The following is an 18,778-nucleotide window of genomic DNA, read 5'->3' as shown; positions in this document are numbered from 1 at the left end:
TGACATGTACGACCCTAACGACCCACAGCAGGCGAGTAACTGGTAAACTTCACTGGTAAAAAGTTCAGCAACGTCGACAGAAATGTACAGTATGCATGTGCAGCAATAATTTTAACAAACTCATTTGTTATTGAGTATCTTACGTTGACTTTAGATAAACATTAAGGGCAAATTAGAAAGGAGAAAAGAAGAAAAAAAGCCTCCAGTGGCAGAGTAAGCAGCAGACTTTTCCACTTGACTATTGTTGCTTAGTTACCAAAAACATAAAAAAAAGCAAGGTTATTTTCAGACTAGCAAAAATAAGAAGTAATATGGAAAGAGAAAACACATTGATAACACGTGATCGCTCTTTGTGAGATATTGATAATAAAACATGAACGTTTTGCAGCTGAGGTCCAAAATGTGTAAGGACAACCTAAGTCTCCACAGTTTAAAACATGTGAACAGAATATGATGCAAACATAACATTCTGATGACACGATACTCATTCTCTCACACCTGCATAGATGATAAACAAGCGGACCTCATGTATAACAGTCCTCTCACCAGCTGCACATTAGAGTTGGCTATATTACCTGCAAACAGTGAGAAGAATAATCCAAACTTTTATTAATACATTTTATTTGGAGGCGCCTTTCAAGTCACCCAAGGTCACCGAATTATACAACAATAATGCGGTTAGGACATCAAGTTACTTGTTGACAATGAGTCCTTTGTAATCCATTGTGTTGATTCCATCCTGCTATGATTTTTCATGTAAAAAATATTTTCAGTGCAAGAGTCATCTCCCCATCAGAACATCTATTTCAATCTAGATTATATGGACCAAGGACTCTTCATTTAAAGAAACGTTATTCAACATCTCATTGCCATTGTGTCCAGACTGAATGAAATTTCAATGTGTCAATTTTTATACCATTCATCTGCAGCCTAACATTGGGCCTATTTGTGACCATCAATAACACGGTTGCCTGTGGTTATGCAAGCCTGTATCCTGCCTCTTGTGATTTCATTGACACACACAATACAGTGAATGGCAGATGGAAACAGTGTTGATGGTCTGCTTGAAGAGACTGATGTAAGAATTCACCGTGTAGACAATAACTTCCTCAGCCTTGAGAGCTGATGTCCATAACTGTGTCTGATGCATCAATTGAGCTTTTTGTGAATGGCTCTTTTCAAAGCAGCAGAAGCACAAGACGATTGCTCAGCCTGTGTGTGCAGGTGTACAGACCCTCTAACACGCATGCAGTATATACCAAACAAGCCAAGTCTGTAAATCAACTGAGCAAATTATGTTAATAGAAGCACCTGTCATAGATATCCAAATCTATTAAGTATATAGGAAATAATAATACAAGGTGTTATGTCATCAAGCAGAGATAAGAAAAACAACAATTTCATTGCAATATAGAAGCATAAATATGACACTGAAAAAGCCATTTGAAAACTGAACATTTACTAGTCTGGATAAGTGATCATAAATGATAAACTGACTGATATTTGATAACACCTTGCAGGCGTATTTACAAAATCTGTAGTTTAATCATGGCCTGATGCTTCAGAGTGTTTCTCTAACAATAGTTTGGATGAAGTATTCGTCTATGAAAAGGCACGAGTGGACTTCAACAAGTCAAATGAACCATGTAAAATAACAAAGAAGTGAATAAGAGCCACCATTGCTATATGTTCACATCTAAAACCTGCCAATAGCTACCAGCAAAAGACACTGATTGGTTCAAACTTTTGTCTTTCTATCCAAACTTTAGTGTTTTAGCCACAAACCTGGCAAGATGGTTTCTCTCACGATTGTGATCTTTCAAATCTTGTGAGAGTCGAGCTGCTTCACAACTCTAATCTTCTTCTTCTACAATTGTACTTTTTGTGCACTTTGTGGAACACACTGAGAAATGACTCGGGCTGAACAGAGCCTCCCTTTGCAACAGCAACTTCCATCAGGTGTTTCCTGTATCTGCTTTTGAAACACTGAGGGGGATTTTTAGGCCACTGGTCTCAACAAGACAGTTTCAGTTTGTCAACATTTCTGGGACTATTTGATTAAAACGCCCTCTTCAAATTCATGCCACGGCATTGCATCTTAATTGGATTAACTGAGTCAGAACACTGACAATTTTTCTTCTGCTGTTCCGCTGTAGATTTTCTTATGTCCTCTAGGTCAATCTAGTTTATGTACTGCTGTTCTGTAACAGTCCTTTAAAATGCCATGATACAATTTTGAATCACTTACCTGAATGTCTAGTAGCCAGCATACAACGTAGAAAAGCACCGCCAAATGATGATACTCACTCCACAATGCTCTATAGTTGGGAAAAGGTTTTTTTTTTACTTTTAAAGTACTTTTAAAAGCATAATTAATGAAGTTGTTGTTGATTGGTTCTCTATCTTTATTTGACGCAGCCCATATTCACTGTTGTGGCTTTAGTAACTGGATATGTACTCAGATTATCCCCAAGTCATCTATTATTAATCTAAAATAAGATAAATAAATAAATCGTTTTATGGTAAGAGCTCCAAAACTTCATTATAAGCTGTATTCAACCCATCAGCAGTTCTTGACTCTCCCAACACAAAATACCCTTTTAAAACCTGACATTTTGACTTGTCTGAGCTGGGGAGGCAGTTTTTCAAGGGATAATTGAATTCCATGTCTAAATAAGCCATAATAGTGCGGATCCTTCAACTCAGCTCACCTATATTTAGCACAGTCGTGGTAATATTGTTAGATGAGCATTCCGTTTTCCTGCTATGACAAATCACGATGTGCTCTGTGAATAAGCTTAGTGCAAATACGCCAAAAAATATCACTCAGCACATACATTAAATGTTGCTGATTTCTGATAAACTGTACCGCTTTAAATCTGCCGTAACATATCTCTTAAAACTATCTTCGAAAATAAACCTCACCTGTGTCTTGTTGATGGGTGGGGAAAAAAAAAAAAAATATATATATATATATATATATATATTTGGGTCACATGGTCTTCATCATCCAATCAGAGCCTTCGCTCAATTAACAAGCAAAATGCTAAATGTGAATTGTGTTGTTAATCTGTAACGCTCATTTGCTTTGAAGCTTTCTTAATTTGTAGAGTTTTAACCGGAAATATGTCTCGCAAGCAGATTTACTACTCTGACAGATACAGTGACGACCAATATGAGTACAGGTGAGCAGTCTTGTGTCGTTTAGTTACTGGCTATCTGTCAACGTATTTTAACTTGTACTTTAATTAACCCGTATTGCGTCACCAAGTTCGAATCCCTACAAAACTTGTATTAATATTCATGTTTAAAAAAAAACCAAAAAAAACAAACTACTATCTCTTAAGACATAAGCCTCACCTTTGTGTCGCTTGTCGAAGATGTTAAGATGCTTGCTTAATGAACCAGCCCACAGTTTTTCAGTATGCACAGCTGCATCAAATCAATCAAATTGCGCAGTCCTCATATGCATTAAAAAATAATAATAAAAAACGTTTTTGACTTTTTTGTATAAAATTTGGATTATTATTTTTTGGGGGGTACATTTTCCTGTTTACCTCGTGGTTTAATGTGCCTGATGTGTATGTATCTGCGTGCCACGAGTTAAAAGTAATTGTTTACTTCACTCTACTGCGTTTCAGAAATAAATCACCTATGAGATACACGAATGCAAAGTCAGTTGATCTTTCCAGTACTATGGTAAAAAGAGTGTAGACCTATTTACAACCTTTGTAAAGACAAAAACATCTACATATTTACTAGAGTAACAATATATCACAAAGATAGATCCAAGTAGCCTTTAATACATAGTTTTGCTTGGCTGCTAATATGCACTATTTCACTGAGGACCTAGTTGTACTGGAACGCTTTTATGTTTCCGTATTAGTACTTTGACTTAAGTTAAATATCTGAGTTCTTCCTCTTAGAATAATCATCTGTCATCTCTCTAGACGTGTTGTTCTGCCACAGGAAATGGCTAAATACGTCCCAAGATCCCACTTGATGTCCGAAGAGGAGTGGAGACAGCTGGGAGTGCAGCAGTCCCAAGGTTGGATCCACTACATGATACATGAACCAGGTACAATGTGAAACCACTTCACCATGTTGCTGACCTGCATTAGTGCTGCAAAAACCTCAAGTGCAGGAATTAAGGCCATGTAATCACATACTCTGAGAACAATGATAAGCTTGTGCTGGTCATTTGTTTGTATCATTTAATTTGTTGTCCTTTCAGAGCCCCACATCCTTCTCTTTAGAAGACATTTACCTAAACATTGACACTATCAAGGATCTTGAAGATTCCTCCTGTGAATTTTATTTGACAATTAATATTATTATTATTTTGTTGATATTCATTGAATCATCTCTGGATATTACTTTTTATTTACTGTGCATACACTGTAGTTTGTTAGCCAAAGAGCTAGGTTTCTGTGACGATATGCTGGTTACTTGTGGCTGCATAAGGAATTATCAACTTGTTGGAGAGATTTCTGTTTTTGATTGTCTTATATTTCAGTGACAGTTCCTCCTGACTGATTTCATGCAGTCAGGAGGAAGAGACCTGCCATGTCACTTTATGAAATGATATGAGTCAACAGAAAACCTACTTGCAATTGAGAGTATTTACGTAACTTTAATCTTTAAGTCTATCCAACAATACATATATGCTTGATCCTCTTTTGTTTGTTTTCTGGTTCTGGTTTTTGCTTTCTATTCCATTATTTTGGCACAAGAGGGTGCTGTGGCTTAAATTGTGGTGGTTAGCACCAGGAAAACAAATAAATCATTAGTGTCTCACTGCAATACTGAACTCTGGCCAATGAGTATTTATTTTTCTCATACAATAAACTTCAAATATGTAACACAATTAAAGGATACCACATTTAGTATTCTTCATGGTCTTGTTATGTAGTAGTCATTGGTAAATTTGCAGTACATTGGAGTCTTGGATATAATCTATATTTGTGTTAGGAATTAGTTTCCAGTCAAGGAATATGTTGTGAGTGTTATCTGGAAATGTTGTAACTGACTTCCAAGAAGAAATGCTTGGTTAGTAAATAACATGGGAGAAGATGTTTCTGTGTAAAATGCTGGTGTGGCACATTAGCTTGATCCAGCACAGTCCTAACTTGCAGAGGTTGAGGATGCATTCAGATTAGTACAACTACACCAATGTAAAACTGCACTATTACAAGACAAGTGTCTTTACATATTTAAAAAATGTAGCAATACATAAGTAGCAAAATGCCAATGCATAAGCAACAATACATACCTATAAGCAGCAAGATGTAATTAAAATACTATATATATATATATATATATATATATATATATGTCATGATATATTTGAAATTAGATTTTTTTTTTCCCCTTAGATTTCTCGTGAAAATTTTAAGATTAAAATTATCAGATTAAAACTATGAGAAGTTTAGAATGAAAAGTTTTTGGTAAAACTATATAGTATATCTGAAACGTGATTCCCATCAAACACTGCTTCTCGTAAGAAGTCATCCACCAAAAAAACTTTTTTTTTTTTTTAAATACCCAAAGAAATATAATATATATGCCATATAAATGATTATTTTTGTAGATATGAAATAGAAATTAGTTGAGAAACTTCCAAAGTGAAAGCGTAGCAGAGAGCGAGAGGTGTGGTTGAGATATTCAGATCATTATGAATGGTTAGGATGGTGTTGTTTTTTGTAGCCTGGCAACAACTTAGCTGATGATGTCACGCATAGCATTTGGAAGTAGCACAAGTGAACTCTCAAAAGACAACATTGATAAAGATTCATAACCAGCAGTACATTTCCATAGATGCTCCTTCTTAGTCACATGATCAGAACAGCATGTGCTATTAAACACTGCAATACCTTCGCCTTTACTGTTAACTCCCTGTCTGCAGTCTCGGTCTACCCGTAGAGTCTTAAAACAGTCAGAAAGATGTTATACGTTTCCTGCTGTGTCCTCATAAGGGCTCCAAGTTTGTCCTATTTATCTGCCAGAGATCTCACATTTTCCATGACGTCCAAAGAAATAAATGGTTCAAAATTCCTCCTCCTTTCTCTCCGTTTTGTTCCTGCTCTGCATCTTAGACGTCTCCTCTTCAACCTGGGTTGTGTTCCAGGCATTACTTGGGATTTGAAACCTCAATCAGCTTCTCCCACACACAACTTTCCCGTTTGCAAAAAAAAAAAAAAAGCCAGAATTATCAGTGGATAGCTGTGTGTTAGCAAAGCTAATTCAATCTCACAAAGATGCAACATATCCAGAGCTACCGCAGCAGAGTGCAAAGTCTTCATCTACGTTTTACTATGACAAGAATGCGATGTATTCATGAAAGCAACAGATAAAACAAAGTGTTTATTTCTGCATCAGTCAGGTATGTTGTCACATTTTAAATGTAAAGAATTTAATGGCTTAAAATAAACAGAAATCAACCTTTCAGTGCATTACATGATTAGATTCATTTACATTTTTACGGTGCTCATTTAATCAATCATCAAACATAAAAAGTATGCTTTGGACGAAAAGAAAGCTAACCTCAGAGGCTCCATTTCTTATTTCAAAAAGCAAGCTTGAAGGAAAAGAGTCCATTGAATGGAAAATAAAACAGGTGGCTATGAAGAATCAAAGAGCAGGTTTTTAAGGAGGTGACAGTTCAAACATAGCAAAATAAATCACTGAGTAGGTCTGCCACTTCCTCACTTACAGAAACTGGTCAGCAAACTTTATATAGAGACATTTTTATTGTTCCATACAAGCGCTGCTGTCAGAACATTTGTTTTTATAAATACAAATCGCAACAAATGCAGCCCAAACGATATCGGACTGAGGTAACCAATGAGCTTCATTCCCTGGTATAGTTTAGAAGGAGCATGAAATCATCATCGCAACCAGGTGAATCCCGCAGGAGGCAGGAGCTGTGAAATCTTTACAGCATGGTCCATAGAACCCCTGTGTATGAAGTGACACCGAGACTTTTCCCACCTGTTTAGGAAACTTTCAGTGTCATGGGTGTGGTCCACCTGGACTGGGGACAAGTTCACATCCAGGTCAAGTAAGTCCTCACAGGGTTTTGTGGCCATCACAGCTTTCCTGCAGAGGGAAAAACAGAGCTGTACTATGCAAGTAGTTAAGGATAGATACAGAAGGGAAATGCTGCAGGCCCTGAAGATGCTTGTAAACTTGTAGAAATCATCACCAATAGTTTAAAATGTAATTAATAATTATATAAACTCAAGTCTTTCTGTAAGACTTTTTCCTTTTTCTCACTAAAACGTCATGCATGCGTGTAGCACTTCCAAGCTATTCAAGGCAAGCGCCGTAGTTGTTCGTTTAAGGCGAAGTGAAAGGTGTGGGAGAAAGACATGCAAAGAACCCGTGACTTGCTACAAGAAGAAATCCAAAAGCTTTAGTTAAAACATCACAAGACAAGTAATCCTTTTAAAGGAACATTTAAGTATTTAGTTACAACTCAGTTAGGTGAATGTGGTTAATCATCATGTGCTACAGAGAATTTGGTTAACTGTAATGGAGTCAAAAACAGAAAAAAGATGCAGGGACAGCTGGTGAGGCATTTATCAGAATTAATTAACTTCAAAGTTTCCTGATCACTGTTTGCAACCTCCTTTTTCAGCCTGTGGAAACCACTGTGGGGAAAAAAATAAATCAGCTGCAGAAACACCAAAGCTGTTTATTTCATAATTGAGGCAACGGCCTCAATAAATCTGGACTTTGCACCTCTTTAGTGCTCCTGAAGGGAAAGGAAAAACTAACTGGCAAAGAGGTTCAAACACTCGTCAATAGCCAAACATGCAGGGCAGGTTACGACTAGTGCACACGATGCAAGTCAATCCAAGCAAATGCACAATTATGTTTAAGAAATTCTGAAGAGAGAAAAAAAAAAACACTTTAAGAACATACACCTACCAAGGCCTTTTCCCATCTTTTAAGCAGTTGCTCGTGTTCTGTGAGTGCACCTCTCCACTGGTTTAAATCCCTGGATGGAATGCTCTCATCTGCCAAACATCATTTATGGATATAAACCATTTTATTTTTTCCATCTCTTTAGCAGTAGAACTGGCAACCAATCCCAGGCAATCTACTTTGTTACAACTCTGCATGTGTTACTGCTTAACTACGTAATAGTCGCTGTACCATAAACTTTTCCACATTGGATGTGTCACAGCCATGCAAAACCTGGTCCAGATACCTCCAATAGTGAGCCTGAGGTCGACCTCAGACATGTCAGTTCCTGTGCTGGCCTCAGCAACACAGTGGTAACGTGCATCTTTGATCAGTGGCCTCTCTTGGAGCCAGCTGCTCACTAGCATCTCCTTATGACCCAGCTGCAGGCGGTGCTCCCTAACGGGGGTGTCCAGGATGTGCCCGTTTATCAGCCAGTGAATGTGGACATCACTGGGACCTGCGGGACAGAATTGGACCTTGTGTTTACCCCTGATTGTCGAGACGCTCTCTTAGAAACGGGAATACTTTTTGGTAGGTCTGCCTGTGGAAATCCGTGTCAGTGAGCATTTCCAAGGACTTGGATATACATGCAAAGATACAGCTGTGTCTGATACAAATTTTGTAATTAGAGTGACATGCAAATATCTTAGCACCCTCGTACAGAATTTATTTTGTTATTTATTTTTTTTTTAAAACAGAATTGTAATTGTTTTAAGGGAGATAAAGATCTTCAATATTTTAAGACTTTCTTTTTACTTTATTTCTTTTACACTTGAAGCAAAACTGTGGGCACCTCGCATGACACTTTTAACAACCCCCAACGTTGGTAAGAGCACACCTGTTGAGGTTTATCCAGAGATTTTCAGTGATGTTTTAGGTAATTTGGGGGGGGGGTCCTTTGTAGGATCTGGATCTGCTTATTTTAATGACCGATATTAAATGAGATTTGTCGTTACCTCAACCTTATCACCAACTAGATCAGTGCATCACCTCTCCAGAGTCTGACCTGCCTTCCTGAAGGTCTTTAGCAGTCAATTGGGTTTAATTAGTATACCCACAAGAACTTGTTTTTCATGGTCCTCCAGACCCTAACTTGACAAATATCATTCCTATTAACTGCCATCTCCTATATGATGCATTGAATAAACTTGAAAATTTCTTGTCTCAACCAGCTTTGTGTACAATTATTCTAGTTGTAAGGCGGCAGCTGCTTAGAAGGGCTAATGATCAGTGGGGCAAGGTTTGAGATAAACAAGCAACTGCACCAACAGGCCAATTGGGGAACAGGGATCTTAAAAGTTAGGAAACCTCCAATGTCTTTGGGTGTCAAACCTCTGACTGGTGCTCCTTTTCATTTGTAAATAAATTAATTATTCTTTCTTCAACTTGGACTTCGTATGCCATTGTATATTCTAAAAGTCCAAACAAACACCGATATCTTTTTTTTTTTTTTACTATAAATGAGAAAAACATAAAGCAGAGTTGAAAACATTCGATAAGGTTTATTTCACCTCTCTACCAAGAACCACAGCCCAGAATGTGTCCCCTTGATTTATGTACATCTTCAAAAAAAAAGGTATTTTTCCATATATACAAATATATTTACAAATGTTTACAGTCACAAAATAAAAATGGCTGACAGTTCAGGAGACTTTAGTTTGGATATATGGAACGATTATCAACACCTCGAATAAGAAGCATTCATATCTAAATTTTACAAGTTTCCCCATCATTGTGGTTACACAAATAGTTCACAAAAAAGGAAAAAAGGAAAAAAAAAAGATACCTTTTGTTGAGAGAACGAGAGGTTTACATTTTAACAACAAACACTGATTCAACATGTTGGCATTTAGTTGTCCACAAGTCAAACACCTGAAAGCAACGGTCTGACTTGTTACAAATAAATCCAAGAACGCAAATGTGCTCCCTCTTGGTTAGTTTGTGTTTGGGTAAGTGGAAACATGCAAGTAAGAAAGAGGAGGGAACGAGTGACAAACGATGGGTCTAATAAGTGAGGGGGGAAAGATTTCCAAACAGAGCATTTGTCTCTGAAGGAGGGGAGGTTTGAGGTGTGAGCTGAGTCAAAGTCACAGGCACCACTCACCCAGGGCGAGGCAGAAGAGCAGGAAGGACTCCTGGGCATGAATTCCCCAGGCCTGGTCCTTCAGCAGGGGAGGCAACAGTCTCACCTCTGCCTCCCGAGCCTCCACATTGTGGGGCTTGGTGGAAGAGGATGAGGTGGAAGAAGAAGAAGAGGAGGAGGATGAGGAAGGGAGGGCAGAGCTACTTCCAGAGGAGAGCGGGGAGGATGAAGTGTCGATAGAAGAAGAGGCTGTGAGAAGGGGTGGTGAAAAGAGGAGAGGAAAATCTCAACAAGGAATGACATGCAAAGGAGACATAAGGGAGACTAACAAGTGATCAAAAAGTGAGAGCTGTTGCAATAAATAAGAAGATCACAACTGTTTATGTATTAGACAAAAAATGGTATTACCACAGATCTGTTATCTTAAATAATATAATCTGAGAATGTTGTAAAATTTAAGGTTTAATAAAACCACAATAACAAAAAAAATAAAACTTCAGATTTTTTCCAGGGCTCTGTTATCAAGTTTCAGTTCATACTGTACATTTTCACTTCATTTACAGACCATAGAAGGGAAGATGGTTTATGAAGGTTAATACACGGGATCAACAGGAATGCTGCCTTCACAAACGGGAATAAAAGTCAAATACAAGAGTGCAGCACTGCCACTCCTCACAAGAAGTGGTTTGATACATTCCAGCATTCTTCTATCAAACTAGCTGTCACATGTCCACTTGTTTTCTTCTTTTCTGGCCTTGAAAATCCTGCAGCCTCATATACCGGATGCAGCAGATGACAAAGCTGTGCGACAAGTCTAGCCTTCTACATACAGAGCAACTCCTCCCTGAGACATAACTAGAATGTTGAAGCTTTAATCGTCAATTAGATCGAAAAACAAAAGAAAGCAGACCCTTCAAGAGATTATTTTGCACTCAGGCTGCACAGAAATATGACTCCAATTTGGAAAACATCACTGCAACTTACCAATTTGGTAAACAATGTTTCCATTTTGGAATGTAAGAAATAGCTTCTCTTGCTGGACTAAGCTGAAAGGGTGTCGTTTCTTTGAGTACAGGTTTTTGTTCGATCGTCACCCTAAAATCTGATTTCTGGTGTTAAAGCTCCACAACCAGACACGGCGCTCGACTTGAGCCTTGCGATGGTAAAACGGCGTTAGATGCTGTACACTGGACACACTTTCATATACACACTTAGCCTGTATGCTGTGCAGACACAGAAAGAGTGTGACCTCCCTTACAGTTTTAACACAGAGAACGAAAAGCAGAACAGGCGCTTGGCTAGCAGAGAGGTTAATCTGCATCTGCAAACTGGATGGACTGAGAGTCACAGTCCACATCGAAAGGTTTCTCCTGTGAGGGGACCTGGCCGTTGCCACACTCTGGTTCAGTCTCGTACCCCGTGTCGCGGAGCGCCCGCAGGTTTTGAGTGGTTTGGCTCCCATTCTGGGTTGGTTGCTCAGTCATGTTAATTTTGGTAGCAGCAGCTGGTTCCATCAAACCTGCTTCACAGGCACTGTACTCAGGCTGATGGGGGCTCTTGTGACTGCCCAGCAGAGCGGCTCGCAGCCTCAGGCAGGAAGCAGGGAGGTACTGCATGTAGCAGTTGTACACCACTGCAGCTAAGAAGAGGAGGAAAAACAGGAGGAAGAGGAAGAGGAGAGCCATGCTGTTGCTGTGCTGCAAATACTCAGCTGCGGGGTCCTGGCTGTCTGGATGAGATATGACGGAGTTCAAAGGGACTTGCTGCTTTGGCTGGAACTTGAGTGTGCTGCTGGGCGGCGGGGTTAGTGATGAGTCAGTTTGGGGTGGGGAGGTGAGGAGGACTGTAGCTGTGAAGCTGGCCGAAGTTAGTGGGGCTCTATCTGTTTTAACATTACCTTCAGCTGCATCTGTGCTACTTGTCTCCTGGCTACCAATGGTGGTGACCACAGGGCTCGCCTGGTGTGGGGGTCTGGGTGGAAGATCCAGAGTCAGGATGTATCCAGCCATGAGGCGGCTGAAGTTTTTCCCAGCAGCAGCGGCCCATTCCACAGACCAGCACTCATAATAACCTTGATCCTCGGGTGCCACGCTGTAAATGAGGAGCCCGTTTTCAGCTATGAAGTGGAAGCGAGACGCCTCGGTGAGAACGGAGCCGTTAGATTTCCAGATCAACTGCGCCAGGTTGGAGTTTACCAGGCATGGCAGCTCAGCAGAGCTCCCTGGTTTCACCGTCACATGTTGGTAGTCCTTCTGAGACACAGCCGGCACTAAGAGGCAAGCAATGAGAAAATGATCACTTTTGGATCTTTAAATTCTGATCCAGAAATAGTAAGATCCAGAAGTAGGAGACTTTCAAACTGAGGTCAAAAACTACAAAAAATATGGTTAAAAAGTGATCGTGTTTTATCCAATTCAAGGCATGGGGGGGTAAAAACTGATATTACCCACTTTCTACTATCACTATTCATGTTCAAAAGCTTTTTATTTATCATCCATTTAATCATTCTATCTTTATTCATGAACTTTTTTTAAAAATCAGGCTAAGTGGAAGCAACTGCAGCCTACCTGAAGGACACTTGTTCGCATCACCATCCAGACTCTGGATTAGCCTCCTGAAACACAAGCATCGTTTTAAAAGTGCGTGAACTATGCACACACTCTGATATGACATCCAGCGTGACACAGTGAAGCAGGTCAAACTGGAAGTGGTATCGGTGCAGCTGTTTCTTAATGCGGGTTTTGGTTACACTGACAAGTACAAAAATGCTCGAGTGGAGTACTAGTACACACAAAGATGATAAAAGTGATTAAGGGTGAAAGTAGTACATTTTCGACTGAAGGAGAGCTACCTGTGCTGCTGACGGGGAGCGATGATGATATTGACACAGGCGGCAGTGTTGGGATCCCAGGCGCAGTAGGGGTCTCGTGAGAGGATGCAGTCATCGCAGGACGAATACTTGCTACAGAAAGCAGTGGGTGACTGCACTACACCCGAGTCTGAACCAGCGTATAGGGACTGTGTCTGTGGAAGCAATCAGCTTGTTCACGTAAACAGGAAAAGGAAAGCATGGACAAACTTTTTATTAATAAGCAAGATAGCACTTAACTAGGTTTAAATGTGCAAAAGATGAGCCGTAAACATAAACAAGACAAAACTTGATCCTAGTTACAGTTTTGTTTGACAATGTGGCTGGGAAAAAAAGTCCTTGAATAAATATGGTTCCTTAGCCAGTTTTAAAAGAGTGGTTATCCCAGAGGAGTCCTAAGAAGAAGCTGAAAGCATTTCAGCATTTCATTTACAGAAACTGCTAATTTTGCTTTTAAAATTTCTTGCCATAAGCTTCCTCACAAAGGCTAAATTGCAAGACGTGCACACATTTATGACTGTGAGGACACTCACTGACATACAGCAATACATTCCATATGTCTAACTAAGAATCATAACAAAGGGCTTTCAGCCTCAACTACATCAAATTCTTAGCTTCCTCTAAAACAAAGTCTTACCCCTCAAACAGTCCTTTAAAAGAAAAGGACATATCAAGAACAAAGATGCAACACATGGTTCATTACCGGGGTTAACCTTTCTCTGGTCGAAGTCAGTCTCTCATTTATTTCTCTCTTATTCTTCTGAATACTCCCATCAACACAAAAAGATAAGGCCAAAAAAAGGCCACATGCATGATAATTTGCACTTAATTCTCAACATTCATACAGAATTTTGCATAGCCATTCCAAATTGTGTAAACGTCTAGCAGTAACACACCACAAAAATGTAGCCCTGCAAGTACTGGAAGGTACAAATACATTAAAGCTAGCCATCCCTTTATGTCCGAGGCTGTAATCGTGAAAAGAAAAAAAGGTTGCCTCCGATTAGAAGAAGTAACAACTCTGCACTGAAAGAGATTATACCCTTGAAACCATAAGAAACCAAAATAAATGCATCTTTCCAGCTATCCTTTCTATCAGACACTTAAAGCAACAATCTGAGTGTTTCCTGTAAACAACAAATACTTTTACTCTGCAGCCTTTAATTGCTACTTGGCGTTTATCTGTTGCCGCTCACTATCACTCAGTGCGGAGTGATCTCGCCAGCAAACTCTTGTGCTCTATAAAGTCTTCGCCCAAATGCAAGCAGAAATTGGGAGCAGGTTGATTAAGCACTTAATTTTCCTTTAAGGTGGTGGTGGTTTCTGCACTTCCCTGTACAGCCAAGCTAAAAATAAAAAAGTCACTGACCTCCGAGGACAGCAGTAGGTTTTTGATGGGTTCAGAGTTCTTCAGGAGCTGTATCTCCTCCACAATATGAACCTCTTCTTCAAAAACCACCGACTTGTGCAGGACACCTTTATCTAGAGACATTAATGGCAAAACATTAGTTATTTTGTCAAGATAAAACCAGAAATGAGTTATGAACATATGGTCCTGAAATATGGCTACAGACTACTTCTGAACCAAATATTGAAAATTCCCTGACAGAGATGAGCAAAATGGGCCAATAAATCGGATAATGCAGATTTTGTGGGTTTAACTGCTGTTTTATTACCTGTTCCAGTGAAGATAACGTCATAAATGTTCTTGTCCAGGGCTTGAACCCTTTCTACGACAATCTGAGTGTAATTGACGTCTTTGGTGATGAGGCGAGGCCTATTGCCGATGGGCTGGACGGGATCCTCCAGCAGGGGGTGGTCCTTAACAAACTGAAGGGTTTTGTCTGGCAAATGGAGTGAGCTGGTGATGTTCTGCTGTCGCATCAGGCTGTTAATACACTGGTGTTGAAGACAGAAAAGGATTTTTTAGTTAAACAGGGCATGTCGACAGTCTTTGGGATAAGAAGTGCAATTATCCAATCAAATATTGCCTTGCCCTGGACTGGGTGAACAAATAACACAAAGCTAAAGTGAGGATCAAGCTGTCTTTGTCACTTACTGCACCAGGACGTGGAGAAGGCATCATGCCATTGTACCGCACCCACTTGGTGTGGGACTGTTCCACAGTTGCCTTCTGCATATACTTTCCCTTGGCGAAGACTTCCTCCACAGCAGTCATGTTGTAGGCACACACAGCTGACAAACCCACATTTCCCCTGCAGAAGGAAGGGCAGGAGGTAAAAATACAGAGGTGAGGGACTGCATTAAGTGGAATGCATTGTAATGCATGCTGCTGGTCTAGTTTCTTGTCCTGACTCCAAGCTGACGATCTTTAAAAATCACTTACCACTGAGAGGTGAAGACACCGTAGAAGACGGTGTCCCTTATTTTTTCCCCCTTCAGGATAAAGACATCGTGCACCACATTGAAAACGAAGTTGAGCTCAGGCATGGAGCACACCAGCTTAGCTTTCAGAAAGGATGTCCATTTCTTCTGCAGAGTGCGCTGGCCTCCGAGGTCACCCTGGGAGCAGATATTGCAGATGTTAGGGCAGGGAGTTTAAAAAGGTGTTTAAAAAGTTATTAAAGTTAAAAAGTGGAAGGTGCAGGAGTTTGTGGAAGATGATCATTTCCACTAGGGTGACAAGTCGTCTCACTTTTCAAAAGCTTGTTCAGGGTCTCCTTTTGCTTCGATAATCTCTGGTTAATTACCGTTGCACTCTGATGTTTTCAGACACAATGTTGTTGTGCCTTGAAACCCAATTATCCCCAAAGGTTTGAGCTGCTCCATGACAGCTTGAATATCAATGTGGTTGATGGAAATGAAAGATCCAAGCAAGAACAAAAATACTAGAAAAGTTGATATTGTGTGTGCGTTTAAAGCCCTTCAATCATTTTAAAACTATTTGTTTTGTATTAAGACTGTGAGAGGAAAGCAGTTGTCTAGTCATGTTATTGTTATGCGATATTTATTAACATAGCCCAGATTTGTTGAGCATTCCTTCTTCTGGTCACTACAGTCTACATGTCTTTGTCATCTTGCATTAATGACAAAAAGGAAGTCTCTTCATACCTTTTATACCTACTTAAAGGCTGTAATACCTTATTTAAAAAAATATTGTTCTACCATTATGGAAAGCACAACCCCAGTATCATTATAAGATTTTTAAGTTAGATTATAGCACATCTTATTTGCTAAATCTTGAAATTCTTCTGTTTGTAATGTGAAACTATATGTCGGCAGTTAGGTTCTCGTCTAGATGTCACCATCTTTTGTACATCCGTGAAAAAAAGACTTCTTCTTAGATTATAAAACAAGAGAAGTAAAGGGAAGGAGGGAGGAAAAGGAGAAAGACACGCACCCAAAGACAACAGGGAGACGGGTGCTAAAGAGGGATGCTGCTGGTATGTGCAGATGGTGCACGGCATGTACTGACCTTACAGACGCGAGCCACCCTGGGGATGAGCAGCTTGCCAAAGAATTCATACTCCACCGACACCTCAGTGAAGAAGTAATAGATTTTGTCATCTTCGCCATCTGCTCTGTTTTTCCCTTCTCTGATCACGTCAGCGAAGACAAAACTGGGCTCTGCGATGAGTGCAGAGATGGGAGCGAGACAAAGGTATAGGTAAAAGGGTGCAGGACAGACAAATAACTTTGAAATCTTCAATTCAAGATTTCAAATGCATGTGTGCCCCTGAAGGGGCAATGGTTTTAAAAAAAAAAAATAAATCATGTAAAAAAAAAAAAAATCTTTTTAACCCCCACAACTGGACAGCAGGGAAGATTTGGGTCCCTTTAATACTGGATATGCAATGATTGTAAAAGTTGATGTATCTGATCCATGTTCTGATCCAAACTTCTGCTTATTAAATGGGAAATCAGGTGTTTTACACCTGATTTTCCCGTTTCATTTTTGGCCTTCCCTTAATTCACTGCCATCAGTGACGCTGTCACTTTAACAGTTGAAGGGACGATCACTGCTGAGTGAAAATGAAACACTGCAAGTTGGATGCTTCTGCTTACAGCACCGAGGAAGGAGAAACCTTTTTCATGCCGTACTGTACATTCTGCACTTCCAGTTCAGTGCTGCAACTTTAAGTGGGATAAATTGTAAAGTAAATTGATTTTATACAGAACCGTTACTGTATGTAAGCCCCGATGACAACAGAATTTTTCATTTGATTGGAGCTGAACATCTCTCACATGTTGTCCGAACTCACCATTTAACCACGATGTGGAGTACTCTGTCCTCAGCAGAGAGTGGGATGGCGAGTATCTGGAAATAATGGGTTCACTTCCTAAGAAGTTATAAGCTGTCCCAGAGTACAGCTCTCCATCTGATGGAAAAGTAAACAACAGAGTTATGCCACTCTCACACAAAACAGATTACCAGAGATTATTTTGCATTTTACTGCAGGGCTGACGACAAAGAGAGCTCTTTGTGAAATGAGATAAAAAAAACTGGCCTCAACTCACCAACCATGACAGTGGTAAAACTTTGCGAGGGGTCAAAGGAGCATTTCCCTCTGCCATCCTCAGGTCTACCCTCAAAAGAGAAGTCAGCAAGATTCTGAAAGGGGAGTTAAAATATTAGTTTAAGGTGGTACCGCTGATTAGCAAGTCCGAACAAGTGTTTATTTGTGTAGTGTCGTGTTCCCAGTTGAGGTGGGATAGAGCATTAACCTACCAAGTAATCACACTGGGGTTGAAAAGCATGTGTGCCACAGACATAAAGCCTCTGATCGTCCACAACTTGAAGTACTCGAATGTAGTTTAGACAATCTCTCTGAAATGCCACAAAATTGATTAATTCAAGACTAGAATAAATGCAGTTTGGCTTGTTCTGAATTAAGAGATAAAAATCTTTACATACTAAATAAATGATCAAACCTCTTTTGATTTTCCTTTGAGTGTGCACATCGTCATGGAGTCGTCTGCAACTGTCCACTGAACCTTAAAACAGCAAAAATCAAAATAAAATGAATCCAAACTTTCTTATTTTCCTCCCGTTATCGCAAATGTTCCTGCTCCTTTATTACCTTGTTGTTTCTGATAGTCACATTCTTCTTGCTGAGCTCAAAGATGGCCTCCCTTGCTCCCACATACAGCGCGTCTCTTTCCTCACTCAGCAGTAGGGTCGAATAGTTGAAGATGCCAGGCTCCGAAAACTCCATCAGATCCAAGTCTGAGCATAAAAAAAAACAAAAAAAAACACTTGATTTTCATCATATGTGCTTCAGAAACAGTTGTCATCAAACATTGTGTTTTATATGGAGGACTAAAACTGTTTCAGTCCATCAGTTTACAGTCAATATTCTACATCAAATAAAGTTTAATTTAAACCACCATATTTAATATTATCACTGTATAAAATGAATATGTGCAACATGAAATAAGCCAAAGCAACTTAGAGGTTGCTTAATGCTGTCAGATTGAAGTCATGTTGTTATATTGGGATTTCCTGCTCTGCAGATTGGGTCACTGAGTCCATGCTGGGAAACAGACCAGCACCTGTCACAAAGCAGATTCAAAAGTCTCAATCTGCTGAAGTTAAAGTAAGTTGGTGGAGTCAATGGGATCATAAGATAACAGACTGTTTGGGGGAAAAAAAAAAAATATTTCAGCACTCAACCTGTCATTCATTGCGGAAAGTCCCATCTTCAAAGATTCCCAAACTTTCAAAAAGTACCCCAGTTGCTACATACAGAGAAACTGTGAGGCAAGAAATACAGTTCAACTGAATGGTAATGTTGCTCTGAGTTTGCTGGGCAGCAGCATAGACATCTTTCTCATAAGAAGTTCAAACTTTTATAAGCTAATGATATCAGTACTGTGGTTACAGTGTGTTCCTG

The 18,778-nt window shown here is 39.6% G+C and overlaps 2 protein-coding genes across 6 annotated transcripts in view; one reads left to right on the top strand and one right to left on the bottom strand.

Moving 5' to 3' along the window:
• The first annotated feature begins 3,105 nt into the window (after positions 1-3,105).
• Positions 3,106-4,278, top strand: LOC140277064 (cyclin-dependent kinases regulatory subunit 1). The gene is made up of 3 exons (XM_072371951.1): positions 3,106-3,185; positions 3,951-4,078; positions 4,235-4,278. Exons 1-3 carry the CDS (start codon positions 3,127-3,129, stop codon positions 4,276-4,278), a joined length of 231 nt encoding a protein of 76 aa, XP_072228052.1. The 5' UTR covers positions 3,106-3,126.
• Positions 4,279-6,261: 1,983 nt separating this feature from the next.
• sema4d (sema domain, immunoglobulin domain (Ig), transmembrane domain (TM) and short cytoplasmic domain, (semaphorin) 4D) overlaps positions 6,262-18,778 on the bottom strand; it is a 32,774-nt gene continuing 20,257 nt past the window's right edge. For 3 of the 5 annotated variants that reach the window (XM_072372285.1, XM_072372286.1, XM_072372284.1), the window contains 13 exons: positions 17,966-18,111; positions 17,817-17,879; positions 17,614-17,712; positions 17,403-17,496; positions 17,147-17,263; positions 16,360-16,511; positions 15,271-15,446; positions 14,983-15,139; positions 14,600-14,822; positions 14,293-14,405; positions 12,906-13,078; positions 12,622-12,668; positions 10,248-12,323 (listed from right to left, as the gene is read on the bottom strand). In XM_072372285.1, the coding sequence (XP_072228386.1) occupies positions 11,365-12,323; positions 12,622-12,668; positions 12,906-13,078; positions 14,293-14,405; positions 14,600-14,822; positions 14,983-15,139; positions 15,271-15,446; positions 16,360-16,511; positions 17,147-17,263; positions 17,403-17,496; positions 17,614-17,712; positions 17,817-17,879; positions 17,966-18,111 (2,519 nt within the window). In that variant the 3' untranslated portion in view covers positions 10,248-11,364. Of the gene's footprint in view, positions 7,099-7,932; positions 8,022-8,215; positions 8,429-10,247; positions 12,324-12,621; positions 12,669-12,905; positions 13,079-14,292; positions 14,406-14,599; positions 14,823-14,982; positions 15,140-15,270; positions 15,447-16,359; positions 16,512-17,146; positions 17,264-17,402; positions 17,497-17,613; positions 17,713-17,816; positions 17,880-17,965; positions 18,112-18,778 lie in introns of those variants that run through there. The other 2 variants (XM_072372287.1, XM_072372288.1) reach the window with 2 other exon arrangements.

Source organism: Leuresthes tenuis, unplaced genomic scaffold (genome assembly GCF_036924035.1).
Source record: "Leuresthes tenuis unplaced genomic scaffold, fLeuTen1.0.hap1 SCAF_19, whole genome shotgun sequence".
Taxonomy (NCBI): Eukaryota; Metazoa; Chordata; class Actinopteri; order Atheriniformes; family Atherinopsidae; genus Leuresthes; species Leuresthes tenuis.
Note: the sequence above shows the minus strand (reverse complement) of the source record. Positions and strands in the feature narration are given on the sequence as shown.